This window comes from Sipha flava, unplaced genomic scaffold (assembly GCF_003268045.1).
Source record: "Sipha flava isolate LNK unplaced genomic scaffold, YSA_version1 198_pilon_pilon, whole genome shotgun sequence".
Lineage (NCBI taxonomy): Eukaryota > Metazoa > Arthropoda > Insecta > Hemiptera > Aphididae > Sipha > Sipha flava.
Window position 1 is genome coordinate 340,254 of NW_020272778.1, and position 14,160 is coordinate 354,413.

At 28.8% G+C, this 14,160-nt stretch overlaps 1 protein-coding gene across 3 annotated transcripts in view; it reads right to left on the reverse strand.

Annotated features, from left to right (window-relative positions):
- LOC112681873 (calmodulin-binding transcription activator 1) overlaps positions 1-14,160 on the reverse strand; it is a 77,567-nt gene continuing 63,407 nt past the window's right edge. Inside the window, exons 6-32 of one of the 3 annotated variants that reach the window (XM_025552205.1) lie at positions 13,607-13,678; positions 12,698-12,842; positions 12,544-12,587; positions 9,219-9,389; positions 9,005-9,121; positions 8,732-8,860; positions 7,771-8,096; positions 7,392-7,525; positions 7,184-7,299; positions 7,005-7,128; positions 6,301-6,518; positions 6,066-6,232; positions 5,886-5,988; positions 5,689-5,821; positions 5,525-5,600; positions 5,374-5,456; positions 5,148-5,301; positions 4,938-5,038; positions 3,985-4,131; positions 2,689-2,756; positions 2,003-2,148; positions 1,692-1,876; positions 1,474-1,607; positions 1,138-1,265; positions 746-820; positions 573-591; positions 1-183 (exon numbers count right to left, since the gene is read on the reverse strand). In XM_025552205.1, the coding sequence (XP_025407990.1) occupies positions 82-183; positions 573-591; positions 746-820; positions 1,138-1,265; positions 1,474-1,607; positions 1,692-1,876; positions 2,003-2,148; positions 2,689-2,756; positions 3,985-4,131; positions 4,938-5,038; positions 5,148-5,301; positions 5,374-5,456; positions 5,525-5,600; positions 5,689-5,821; positions 5,886-5,988; positions 6,066-6,232; positions 6,301-6,518; positions 7,005-7,128; positions 7,184-7,299; positions 7,392-7,525; positions 7,771-8,096; positions 8,732-8,860; positions 9,005-9,121; positions 9,219-9,389; positions 12,544-12,587; positions 12,698-12,842; positions 13,607-13,678 (3,417 nt within the window). In that variant the 3' untranslated portion in view covers positions 1-81. The remainder of the gene's footprint in view (positions 184-572; positions 592-745; positions 821-1,137; positions 1,266-1,473; positions 1,608-1,691; positions 1,877-2,002; positions 2,149-2,688; positions 2,757-3,984; positions 4,132-4,937; positions 5,039-5,147; positions 5,302-5,373; positions 5,457-5,524; positions 5,601-5,688; positions 5,822-5,885; positions 5,989-6,065; positions 6,233-6,300; positions 6,519-7,004; positions 7,129-7,183; positions 7,300-7,391; positions 7,526-7,770; positions 8,097-8,731; positions 8,861-9,004; positions 9,122-9,218; positions 9,390-12,543; positions 12,588-12,697; positions 12,843-13,606; positions 13,679-14,160) is intronic. The other 2 variants (XM_025552207.1, XM_025552206.1) reach the window with 2 other exon arrangements.

Sequence of the window (14,160 nt, forward strand, 5' to 3'; positions counted from 1 at the left end):
AATAATAATAATAATAATAATAATAAACAAAAAAACTAATTGTTCAAAACTCTACGATTAATCATTTTATACGTGATATTTTCAATTGAGTGTCGTATACTGGGCCACTTTTGTCGGTGGATATTTCATATTATGACTGTTGTTAGCTTCCCGCTTACGAGATCCAAAAGAACGGCCATTAATCTGAAATGTAATCGGAATATCATCGATTTGTAAGATAAATATATTTTCAAAAATATATTTCCAAGTCCGAGAAAAACGTGGAAATAACTATGACGTATATGGTCGACTAAGAAATGATTTAAAACGGATTATCGGGTTGACTTATCACTTACTATTAAGTTAAAAAACTTGAAGGGTTATTAAAAACACTCGCAAATTTAAATAAATATGAATGATTCTCGCATAAACATCGTTTTCCATCTCAGCAATTAAGTCGAATGCAATTATAATTTATCGAATTTAAATTTAATACATGTTAAGTACGTGAAGTCAACCGTGAAATCGAAAATCTTTAGCTACGTACACATTTTATGTTCATTTAATTTTTATCAATAAACAAGGTAACTTACAGAGACAGGAGGAGACGTACTGTAAATAAACAATTTATTTATATAGTTTCATGTTAACAATTATTTGCAAACACATTTAAATATATTATATTATTTATATTTATTCTACTATAGATAAAACGCAATAGCAAATTATGAAAATATGTGAAAAAACTAAAAAGTACTACATGTACCTGTTCTTGGATTGTCTCATAAATTGTTGAATTTTTCGAGCTGCTTGGTTTTGGCGCTTTTGAGTCTGATTTTTTCTAAATTTACAAGTTCAAAATAAATTTGAATTAATTGTGGTGAAAAAAATAATTTATAACTAGTAATCAAACGATTCAAAATCACATAAACATATTGAAATTTTATTGTTACAATTTGTATTTGAATGTATCATTATTATTATTATTATTATTATTATTAGTATTTATTTATTTACGGGTAATAACCCAATTACATAAAGATTATAATTTAATACATATAAATATAATGTATAATAATGTGATAAAATTAAACGATTCAGCACTATAATTTTAATTAGTAAAAAATTTATTAAAAGTTGATGGTATATAATATTTACTTGATGACTGTGAATGTATTATTAGCGTAATGAGGAACTTCTTTTTTGAATCGTTTATGTCTTCTGTATAAACGGTATTGATTTTGAATTAGAACTGCAGCTTTTGTCATTTGTTTATAGTACGCGTACTAGAGAAAAATAAATTTAAATTGTATTTTGTATTATTAAATAAACATTTACTCTACAGTTTGTTAAATTTTTAACTATACCAAACAATGAACATTATTACATTGTTATTCATAGTATATAATACACCATTGCTTAAATATTTTTGACTGGAAAATTATGTTCACGTTTAATATTTTTATGTTTATTTAAATCCAACTTCTTGTTTACCTGTTTGTAACGACGATAGTAATTTTGTATGACCGAAGCGGCTGAAATTTCTTTGTCTTCTTCTTTTTTTTTATACGTCCTGTATGCTTTTTGAATCGTTTTAGCTGCCTCGTATAACTCACGTTGTTCATAATCTGTAGAAACGGTTTAGAATATGTAATCGATTGAATGCATTGTTTTCTTTTTTTGGTTAAATAATAATTATAATAGATACATACCGGATAATGTAAGATTAGAAAAGTTTTTTTCGAAATATTGATTGTTCGACGAAGCGTGAAGAAATTCACATAAATCTGCAGCATTGGGTGGTGGTGACGCTGGTGAGCACTGTGATGCGCTGGAAACTGGACTTAAACTTAAACTCGTGCTAGACGTTGGTGTTTCTATTTCACGTTCTTTTTGCCTGAAAAATTATTTCGACTTAGTCTTAAAAAAAACAAGAGAACGCATTTGTCTTGTATACGTATATTTGGACGGGCTTACGATTTTATTATAAAAGCATTAAGAATTTATTTTAATATTATGTTACCGATAACGATAAACGTGTTCGTTGAATTCTGTATTTATTTCAGAGTTGGCATCAAAACAACATGACGACACGGATGACGGAGGGTCATCAGTAACGTCCATTGAAATTGATGAATCTATAATTTTACCATGTGATCCGTTTTCATTCTAGAAAACAAAAAATAAAACAAGTTATAGTAATAACTATGAACAGTAAAAATGATAAAATTAAATGTACGATTTCGTTATTTCGTGAGCATATTGTAAGTGGATGACAAGGAACCCTTCAGTGCAAGGCTAACGGTTACATAATAACGAAGGTCAGGTTCGAGATCCTGTGTATACGTCACGTAATGTAAACCACCTGCAGGGAGTGAACTATACATTCCCTCCGGAATAGAGTGTATCGATAACACCAGAATTGCGGCTTTTTACGAAAGACTTCTCCCCCATATAAACACAGTCCAATGCACACCCTTTCACATTATCTGAATAGCGATAAACTATAGTAAATGTACTAGTCGTTTTATTTCTATCACGATGTGACTTGCCGAAACAACTTTAGTTTGAAAGTTTGTACTCGTCGTTAATATAGTCTATAATTAATATGACAATAAATCCCACGTACGTATAATTGGAATGCAATTTATTTGATTTATATAGTTTACGGTTATTGTTATGGTATACCTTATTATATTATTATATTACCTTTATATGATCAGGCATAGCTGCTATAAACTGTTCAGCTAACGTCAAAACACGTACATCTTGCTCCCCTGTGAAACAAAATTACACCACTGATTCATCTATAAGGTTTAGAAATCAATTGAATTATGTTTGTAATGCTTTCTGAATTGATATAATCAATGTACTCACCCAGTAACTCCGACATTTTTATACTTATATGTAAATCGTAGATACATTATTATTATAACAATTTATTATCGCTATGAATAACAACTGCTAACTATACATCTACGCTTAAAAATATTTTCTACTCTAAAAAGTCAATCAAAAAAAAAATCGTATCGAAAACCTAGTGCAATTTAATGATAATATATATAATATATATTTATATAAAGAAAATAAAAACGTCTAATGATTAAATAATATGAATTGCGAAAAAATTAATGGTATTATATTATATCTACACACGTATAAAAATATATAACATATATTATATACGTATATTTTGTATAAATGTATGTGCATGTTTATAACTTTTACATATTCATATATTTATAATATATAATGTATGAGTGGTGATTGTTTTAAATTAACTTGGCTATGCCTCGGGAAACGTTCGTCATTTTTATAAAGACATTTAAAAACACATCATTCGATGTTTTCTATAATTATATTATTCGTATCCTTCACTGTTATATGTTAAGTTATTATCAATATTATCATTGTTTTAAATTACGTTCTGAATAATATTTATTATAAACTCGAACGATATATTTCTGAAAATGTGTATGTATAATATAACTATGTATGCGATGGCGGAGCAAACCTAAACTAACTCATGGACAAACTCCACTAAACCAACCTATCCACATAAGCAAGATGTGGATCAAAATTGTTAGGGTAAAACTGTAATGTTTGAACTGCAGTTTGGAATGGTCGGGAAATGGCAATATTATTGATTCAATCGTTAAAAATATACGTAATATAATTCAAAGTTTCGACGGTAAAAGTATATTTTGGAAAGTTCGATATCATCAACATTTTCAGAAAGTGAAATCATCGGGAACCTAAATAATTTAACATTTCTACCGTTCTATGACAGGTAAGAAAGGAAAATTTTAGTAATTATATAGCTGTTATGAAAACATCGAGGATATATGTGGCTGAGAGTCGAACAAAAGGCGATGGATGAAAATCACGAATATTTCCCGTACAGAGATATGTGATTGCATACGTTTGGCGAGAAAAAAAACGTCTCATACGTATGCAATACGATTAAAATAGTAACACAGTATAATATGCTAGTGTAGTTCATACCATGTTCCGCGAGATTTTTGGGCGTTTGAACAGCGTCTTCGATTTGTGCATCATTTTGACGTTCGCCTGATCGCGTGTTACCATTGCCATTGTTTTCACTACCCACAGCGCCGTCCGCCGGTCCATCGGCCTGCGCGGTTACCATGCCTAACGGTCAGCCAATCAAATTCTACCGTAACAAGCTAATAAAAATAAAAGCTATCGAACGCATAAAAAAATGTAAAAAAAAAAAAACCATCTGGAGTCCTATTAGTAGTTCGGCAGTCGTCACTTTACACGTTCCATTAAAGTGGTGTGTCGAATCACATAACAAACCCTATTAACGACGGAGAAATAAAAAATAAGATAAACAACAAAAACCAAAGACTAACACACAGTACTTTTATATACGTAATATAATATAGTATAAATGTTTTGTGATATGATTTCGGAACTCGAATAGTAAATATTGTCAATTTTCGACTCAACTGTAACTAATTTTATATTTTCATCTACATATTATGTTATGGCGTAGTATAGGACCTAGTATATGCCTAATTTCAAATAATAATAATATTACTCTACAAATAATACAGCTATTCGTACATAACGATCTTGTCAACGTGTGACAATTAAATACATTTGTAATTATAGCGGTTAAAAGTAATAATATAATAATAAATATAAATATACGTCAAAAACATATTTACTTCTCCTACGTATACATATACATTTCTTCTAAATGTCGATTTTACGACAATAATAATAATATAAAATAATGTGTATATAATATATATATATATATATATATATATATATATATATATATATATATATATATATATATATACAAGTAAATTCATTTTATAGTATTTTATAATATACTGCTGAAAGCGAAATTTTAAGGTCTAATATTTAATATAATAGATTATATTAAAAAGAATAACGAATCAATAGATTAATAAAATACTTACAAATTATAAAATCAGACTTCGTAAGAACCGGTGACTTTTCTGACGAATTTCCACTGTCAGACGTCGGAGATTGTAATGGTAGAAACAAACTCTTTTGAAACCTTAATACATGAAGGTGTGTAGTTATTAAAAAAAATAGTTATTTGTTTGACACTTAATATTTTCAAACGTATGAAATGTAATACATTAGTATGGTTAAATTTTATTTACTTTTGATCAGATGGAAAGTAAACCGTAGGCTTGTGAAATTGGTCGTAGTAATCATCCATTTGAAAAAAACTGTTTGGAAGTGGTCTTTTGGACCCTTGGGTTTCTTGAATTCTGATTTCTTCATTTTTGCATGGTTTGTCTGCTTCTTTCAAACCTATAGTATCAATGCAATTTAAATTGACAATTTTTTTTTTCAAAACAAAATATTGTTTAAAATAAATCTTACATGATATGGTAATAGATCTATTGGGAGATGCTGTTGAATTGTACGGCTCTTCAAACTTTTGACTGATTTCTTTTTTTATATCACTGAAATAATTGTTAAACACGAATACATTACGAATTGGGTTTAAGATATTTAACATTTTATTCCATACCCATCAGGTTTCAAAAACGAATCATTGTTTAAATTGTCAGTAGTATAGTATTGATTTTGATTGAAATCATTAAAATCTATAATCATTACAAACAAAAATATTTAAGCCATAAAAAAATAAAACAAAATATATTTAAATATGAGAAAATTGATTCTACTGCATACATTGGTGAACGGATTCTAAAATGTCGGGCTGGTTATATTCTTGATTAAAATTTTCATTAGAGCTTTGAATAGTTTGATACCACTGACAGAGTAAAATTGCCGTATCTTTGTGTCCTTTCTTACAGGCCCACATCTATGAAAATTACATTTTAATTTGTAATCATCACTTAAGCGATGGGTTATTTTTAATATATTACCAAAGGTGTATATCCTTCGCGGTCTTGTTTCGAAACATTGACTTCCATTTCCAAAAACATTGACACATTTTCTAATTTCCATTGAAGAAGAATGCACACGAGTCTAAATATGTTAATCGAATAAATAAAAACATTTGAATACAATTATGTTGATTATAACAAATATCGTTTTTAACTCACTTAGAATATCCCAGAAAAGCTGCCATATGTAATATAGTAGTTTCCGTGTCCAAATGTTTAACGTTACATTCGGATTCAGATTTCCACGAAAATTGTTTCATTTTTTCACAGTAATTTACAAGGTGGTCTTCAAAGTTGGGCTTACTAAACATGACGATATTTTCTTTCTAGAAAATCAAGAGAGAAAAGAAAAAATGTAACTCGTGTTGGCTTAATAGATACAAATCATGCATACTAAAGGATGGTCTGCTTGTTGACTGTTGGGCTGTAAGTAATCTTCGAGGGTGTCAAGTTTTTGAAGCAGATGAAATTTGAGTAGTGACGGTGCATGTGGCATTGACAATGATGATATAGTTAGGGGGAATTCGTGCTGACGATATTCAAATATAGCAGTGGTCGATATGGGTCTGCCATCGACTACCACTTGTAATGTAACAGTTCCTATATCATGAGCTATAGCAACAAATTCATATTTATGTAAACATATAGTTTAGGACTGCAATAAATTGCATCGATTAAGTAAGATTTTTTCAAGTTATAAGAAATCGAGTTTACTATATTGGTATATCTTTTACCATATTGCTGTATAATTCATATTTAATTTAACTGGTAACGAATTTCTGTTTATATTTTAACACAAGCAATGGGAAAAAAGGAATCATTATGAAACTACTAGTGAATGTTCTTTTGGGCCTATTTTCTGTTAACTTTAATGAACATATCGTAATTAAAATGCGTTGAATAATTAATTAAGTGTTGACTTGTTTTTTTATTTTAATAAAATACAACTTTACGGTGGGTTTGGCTTATATTTTTGAATATATTAATTTTATAATCTACTCATTGCGTTATGTTTTATTTTTGTGAACTATCAATACCTCAAATTCACTATGCAGCTTAAATTACCGCGTACATAAATATTGATATGAATGCATTTACCTGGACAATAACATCGCAGAACACCTCCTTGGATCAAAGTGCTCGGGACTGAAATCGTATCGAACATAACAGTGTACGACGAGGAAGAATACCAAGGGCCCGTGATCAGTACTTTAACACCTCCCTATAAGCAAGCGGTTGTTTAATAAATTCGTCAAAATTAGAAGATCTTGACAAACCTCGGGGAATGCCCATTCGGGACAGTAGTCTGTTATTTGTAATACGTCTATATCTAACTGTGCCTGTCCGTGGGGCTGTAAATCTCCGGAATTCGTTACAATGTCCGTGACCAGACCTACGAACGTATAGATATTGTCGAGAACTAAATGACTATTACTAAATAAATTGAAATAAAATTTCAAAATCTAAACAACATCGAGTACGTACTGGATGCTTGCTGTGTAGCGTGTTCTAATATATCGAGCTCTTGAAAGTCGGTAAGCATGTCGAAAGCGTCTAGACTCACGAACACGTCGTCTCCGGTACCGTCTAAGTTCTTGTTGTCTCGATCATCGTCCAATCTGCACATGAAATAATGTGTGTACAGTAAACAGCTACATATTATGATTAACGATTTATACGTAACGTTCCATAACAGAAACATAAAAAATGTAACAAAAATATGGTCTTAGTAACTCTGTACAACATTTAGAGGTTTGTCTAGACTCTAGGTATATTGTAAATACAGTGTTTATCTATACTAAAGACCGGTTAGGCGTACTGAGCGCCCACATAACAAGTGTTATTCCGATGAAATCGTTTTTACCTTAAAAGATGGTCGGCATTAGCACACGAAACTGGCATGTTGGCCGAAAGCGTCTGTTGTATATCGTCGTTTGACAAATCCAAAGTTACGTTGTAAAATTCGGACTTAACGGAGTCCGACTGTGATTTGAGGTGTTCTTGCCCGTGGAACAAATGTACGTGTTCATTCTGGTTCGGAGAAGAGTGATACGGTTGTTTTTCCGTGTATATGTGGATCACTTCATCAGCGCCTTGAGGTTTATACGATATCATTGTAGTGGGAATGTGATTATTGTTAGCCACGTTGATTGTTGATTGCCGATTGTTTAAAATTTGATTGTTATCTCTCTAAAAGAGAAAAATCAAAACATTTCGAATTGTTTTACTTTTGAAAATTATTTGAACAACGCGATTTAATTAACAGATAAGTTGGTAATAAATTAACTATAGTTCATTCGTTGATTAAACTTTATTGCTTGTAAAAAAAAAAAAAATAATAAAATATAAAAGAAAAAATATTGTTACCAGTAAGATTTATATAGATTAGAACAAAACAAAATTATTGTTATTAAAAATGTATAATCTATAAAACTGTTTAACAAGTTTAACAAATATAAAATATTTTCTTTCCCAATGTGATTAGGTGATTTGAAATTAAAAACATTATTACTATTGATTTGTTAAAATTAACAAAACTTAACTAAACGTTAAGCAAACAAATTTTGATTTTTAAAATAAATACCATTTTTTTTACTAACGAAAATATAAAATAATTTGTAAACATATGGTTATGAGTTTATAAAATTTGAAAAAATATTATTAACTAACTTATTATATGACTATTTTATGTCTTTGAAACTAAAATTCCAAAATTAAAATTTTTATTTAACGTCGAAAATTTAAAATGATCTACTATACCTGGACTTATAAAAAAAAAAAAAATTCAAACTTGATATATTCATGTAGTACTCCAATAAACTTACACATTCGTGTTTGAGGATTATTTGTTGTTGTGATTGTTGCGGTTGTGGTTGTTGTTGTGATTGGTTACGAAAATCCCTTGTAGAATCCGACAACAAGTTATTATTCAAAGAAGTCTGTCCGTTTTGTGTCTGTAAATCACATTTATTCGTTTTTATCGTTTTAGAGAAAAATGTACGCATTTATTTTTTCTTGTTACAGCTTGTATTGCATTCATTTGAAATCGTGCATCTCACGAACGAACATTTATGGTTTTTTTATATTGTTGCGCTCACCTTATTCACGTGGTTAGTGATCATTAACGTGTTCATCGTAGTTCTAGAAGGATTCACGTGGTGGTTGGTGAGTAGCATTGTTCCGGGACGAGATCTGTTTCCGGTTGTCGACGATACCTGTGAAATAAAAAAAACAAACAAAATATACATATTCGTGTTTGAAAAAGTTTAAGAATTGATGAACTTGATGAGCACACGGGGTCGCATATAGTACCTGATTGCTGTCAGATGGTGAAATCCGTCTTATCGGCCGCGAACATGACTGTCCATCCGCGCATGTGGAGTCTGGACAACCGCATTCGAGCGTCCGGCTCAGTAGAGTTGCCCTAGCATTTTTCTGCCATTCCATCAGTTGCGTGACCATGGCGGCTACACATTCGGCAGTCTAAAAAATGTTTGAAAATAATTGTAATATTTTAATTTTAATTTTACTTTTATCGTAGCCCAAAGTGTAGTGAATATACACTATACAGTTACATATAAATATAATACATACGTACATTTACAGTAACACTTAATGCTTATTATTGTTTATATAGTATCATATTTTTAACAGCTATAAACGGACGGGTTGTTATTGATGATTTGCATCGTCTTGAATATCGGTATGTTACGAGAAAAATGTTTAGTGCAAATTGGCACAATGTAAGAATAACAAAAAAAGCTTAAACCCTTGAAATCCTTAGTAAATAGTTCAATAGAACTATTCATTAGGTTTGTCGGGAACATGAAAAACACTGCATATTTTCATCGTGGACACCGGTTATAGTAACGTTGAGTAAGTACTGGTAAACAGTTAAAATTAAGTTAAAATATTAATTTTAGTTCATTATTTAATATTTTAATTAATTTTTTGGTATTCTAAAATATATTAACGTACAATTTTCTCGAATTCACATACTTGTAACGTTTTCCAAATAATTATACAATTTATTTTTTACGATCAAAACTAAATATGTTATACAAACTATAAACCGGCTTATCTGGTTATATTGTCAACCACGAGTTTCAAGAGTTTATTAAAGTCTTCAAAATGTTCATCATTCGAAAACACTAGGGAAAAATACGCTGTTGACACGATTGACAAAAAATTCACCATCAATTTAAAAAGAAATATTAAAATATAAAAATATGTGTAGGACGGATGAATTTTAGATTTGAAAAGTTTAATACAATGCCATCATGTTATTTGCATGTTAACAGTTTGGATAATATGGAACCTCCAGTATTGAATTTATATAAAAAATTGGATTAACTTTTATACACCGTTTCAGTTTGCAGAAGTTGATTACCATTCTATCAAATTCTTCGTGATCATCTGCTACTGTATTTTAGTTTTAGATTACTTTTTATGTTAATAATCCGATGGTATCTATCATATGTCATTCAAATGTATTTTTTATTGGATGGATAGTTTCTTCACATCCATTTTAAGTTTTCGGTGGAGTGACAAATGTCATTGCTAGATCAAATTATTGATTTTACAATTGTTAATATTTGTATTTGTTATTACCTCGAAACTTTATCTAGTTGATTGGTTAGTAAATATTTACAAGTAATATATCCATCAGAAATATTTTAAATTTATTGAATCAATATATCGTGGTATACATTTTATTGTTTAGATTTATGCGAAAAATTGTGAAACATTTCCCCGATAGACGCGTGCAGTGGCGTGCGCAGGGAGGAATGATGGGGGATACATCTCCCAGCAGAATTTTTTTTTTTTAGTCTTAAACGTTTAAAAACGTATTTAAGAAATACGATGGGACAGTCACGGTTAAATGGATTGGGTTAGTAAACATACATCGAGACATTCCATTATCTACAGAACAAATTTCTCTATGTGCAAATTCAGGATGTTAACAACTATGCGACTGTAGTTTTATAATCTCAAATGTGACTGCGGAAAGCAACTTCTATACGTTATCGCATAGATAACGTGCAACAAATCTAATTCAAAATTACGTCTCTGAGAAATCTTAGAAGGAAGATGTACATGGAATTAATATTGAGATCATCACATTTATGCACTCGCATAGATATCATAGGGCACTTCAAATTAATAATAAAACGTATTATATTGTTTAGAAATAGAATAATATAATATATATATATATATATAAATATATATTATATATATAAATATATATTATATATATTATTATACTACATCGAAAGTACGTCGCAAATTCATTAAAAAATCTAGTAAAGATTTTAAATATCCCCTTCAAGATGTATATAATTGCATAATCGAACAAGAAAACTCTCAAACTAATTTTATCAATTTTTAAATCGATTTAAAGGGAATAATACAAGAACGTAGAGAACTACGAACTTATGATTATTTTGACGTTCTATCAAAATTTGATACACTTTCAATATTCTTTTACTTCATTTAAATATTTATAATTGACCGGATTTGCAATAAAATTACAATTTGTTTTAATAAACATATCGAAAATATTTAAAACTACACTGATATAAGAATGCAGGTTTGATTTTATTTTGATATTTATATATAAAATAATTTATTCAAATAAATTTGTTTTCATTTATTTACATTTTCCATTTATTTTTTTGGTTTCTCAGGATAACTTAATTTAAATTAGTATGGATATAACTCCATTGGAATAGTTCAGAGAAATTATTTTTTATTTCAATCATTAAAATAAATACAAATAACATCGAAAAAATTTTCATATAATTAAGGTTTATTAATAATTCGTTTATTTGTATTTAAATGTATATAATTTACGAGTATTTTTTTGTACCTGAAGAATAGTCAAAACTTTTACTAAAATATTTTATACAATTAATTATTTACTGTTTTGGTTGATGTTTAAAAATATAATTTAAGTGAAAAAAGTTATATTTAAATTAGTATTTAGTTAATAAATGTTTATTCTGTTTATAAAAAGTACAATATACCTATTAAAATTCTTCATTAGTTAAAATAAAAGTATGCTAAAAAAGATTATGTTAAATAATACTCGTTCATTGAAACATAAAAATATGCTGTATTGATTTATAACGTATTATAATACAACAATGTACCCAATACACAGTTTAATATGTATATTTAATTCAATAAATATTCATAAGATGTATTTACAATAAACAAATTTTTTGTTCTATCGAAGATAAATGCGTAAAAAAACTTAAAAATTTTGATTTTGCTGTAGTAATTATATAATATGATATAATGTTTGGTAAAAAGAGCATAAAAATAATACGGATGACCTAGTAAAAAAAAGTCGGCCCAAACATTTTTTTTTCTAGCGTATATATAAAATTTATACAAATTTTTTAATGTCCTACTATAGAAAATACATTACATTTAAATAAAAAAATATAAATAAAACGTATATGAGCGGGAAAAAATTTAAAAGTATGAATATAAATTCTAATATTTTCAATTTTGTTAAAACTTAAATGGGAGCATATGACGAAGTGTGCGGTGAGAAGTGTTTATAATATATTAAGCGGGCTTGTTGACCCCATTTGATTTTGTAAGAAGCACCACAAGTAGTACTTACCGATACTTCCATTTCGTTGTTAAGGTCAGGGTCTTCCTCGTAAACTGTGAAAAAAAAACGGAACTCAAAGAATATTATTTTATTAAAAAGAGAAATAACGATGGCACAACAATGATTTATGTGAAATACGAGATATGTATACTGGCACACTTACACATAGGTTTTAGCTGAGATAACAGTTCATCTTTCGTCCATTCTTTTCGATCAGCCCACAGTGCAAGACTCGGAGAAATCACTGACAACTTGTTGTCATCTGGATAGGGTACGTTGAGGTAGTGTACTAGCACCATGTCCGGATTCTGTGGATAAAGAGACGTGTTGTAAATTCGGTAGACCTTAGAAATATATTTTAATCAGAAACATGTGTGGTTAAATTGATTTTAATTCCTTGGTATTAAAATGGTAAGGTACCACCATCGGTAAAAAAAGTTTTTAGATGTAATGATTTTGTACGGTTTATTATTCTTCGTATTGAAGTAGAACTAGTCAGAAATACTTTAATAATGCACACCTACCTACGAGTATAACGATCAATTGAAAATGTGAAAAAAACAAATTATTGTCATGCTAGGAAGTTCAGGATTGAACACGATTCAAAATGCGTTGTGAAAATTGTATTTCTAAAAATGACAACGGAAAAAATACTTATAAGGTCTCTTTACTATTTTATCCAGATATGAGAAATATAATGGAAAAATGTCCAATTCTGCAATATTTGAAATATATTAAGCGTACAGTTTTCAATCGAATTATTTGTACCTATATATATATATATATATATATATATAATAAGATAGTTATATACGTGTTTCGAAGCATTTTTATGGACTTAAGAAGTATTCTTCAAAATATAAAAATAAAACAATTCACGAAAAAAAAAATGTATAGCTTTTTCGCTTCGCTTGGAATTGAAAATTACATTACGATTGTTATATAAGTGAAATGTATTGGGTGTTTATTATAGTCACGTAATAATATTGGATTTTGAATTGTTTTACACTTGTATAAATATATATGCATAATCAATAAAAATAATAATGTACATAAAAATAAAAGCACTCACTTGTAGTAACCAGTAACATCTTCTATGGAATGTTGGTAGTATAGCTGAATGCACATAACAGCCATAAATGCACTAAAACAATATTTTTATTACTTGTCTGCACTTGCAGTTGAACTGTGTTAACATAAAACAAAAAAAACTCTGCCAACTTGTGTTTATCTCATTTAATTATGCTTTAAAAAATAATTATTTACAATATATTTGAATCGAAATAAATATTAGAAAATTGACTGATAATTTAATATTTTATTTTTTATTTATATTTTTTAACAAACTAATACGTTTTGTAACGTATTAAACGTATTATAATGATAATAGAGAAGGATGCATTTAAATGTAAAAATTGCGAACATCGATTAATAATAAACAAAGTTATCATATTTTGTACAACGTCGCTGCAGCATCTTTTACAAAAAATACAACGAAACTCCTTATACTCATTATACCAATCGTAAATATCTTTTACGGGTTATTTAATTCCAGCGAAGGATATTCGTACTCGCAATAAATCACAAAGTGCAGCTTCGGCGACCGGCAGTTCCGGTTGCTCGCGT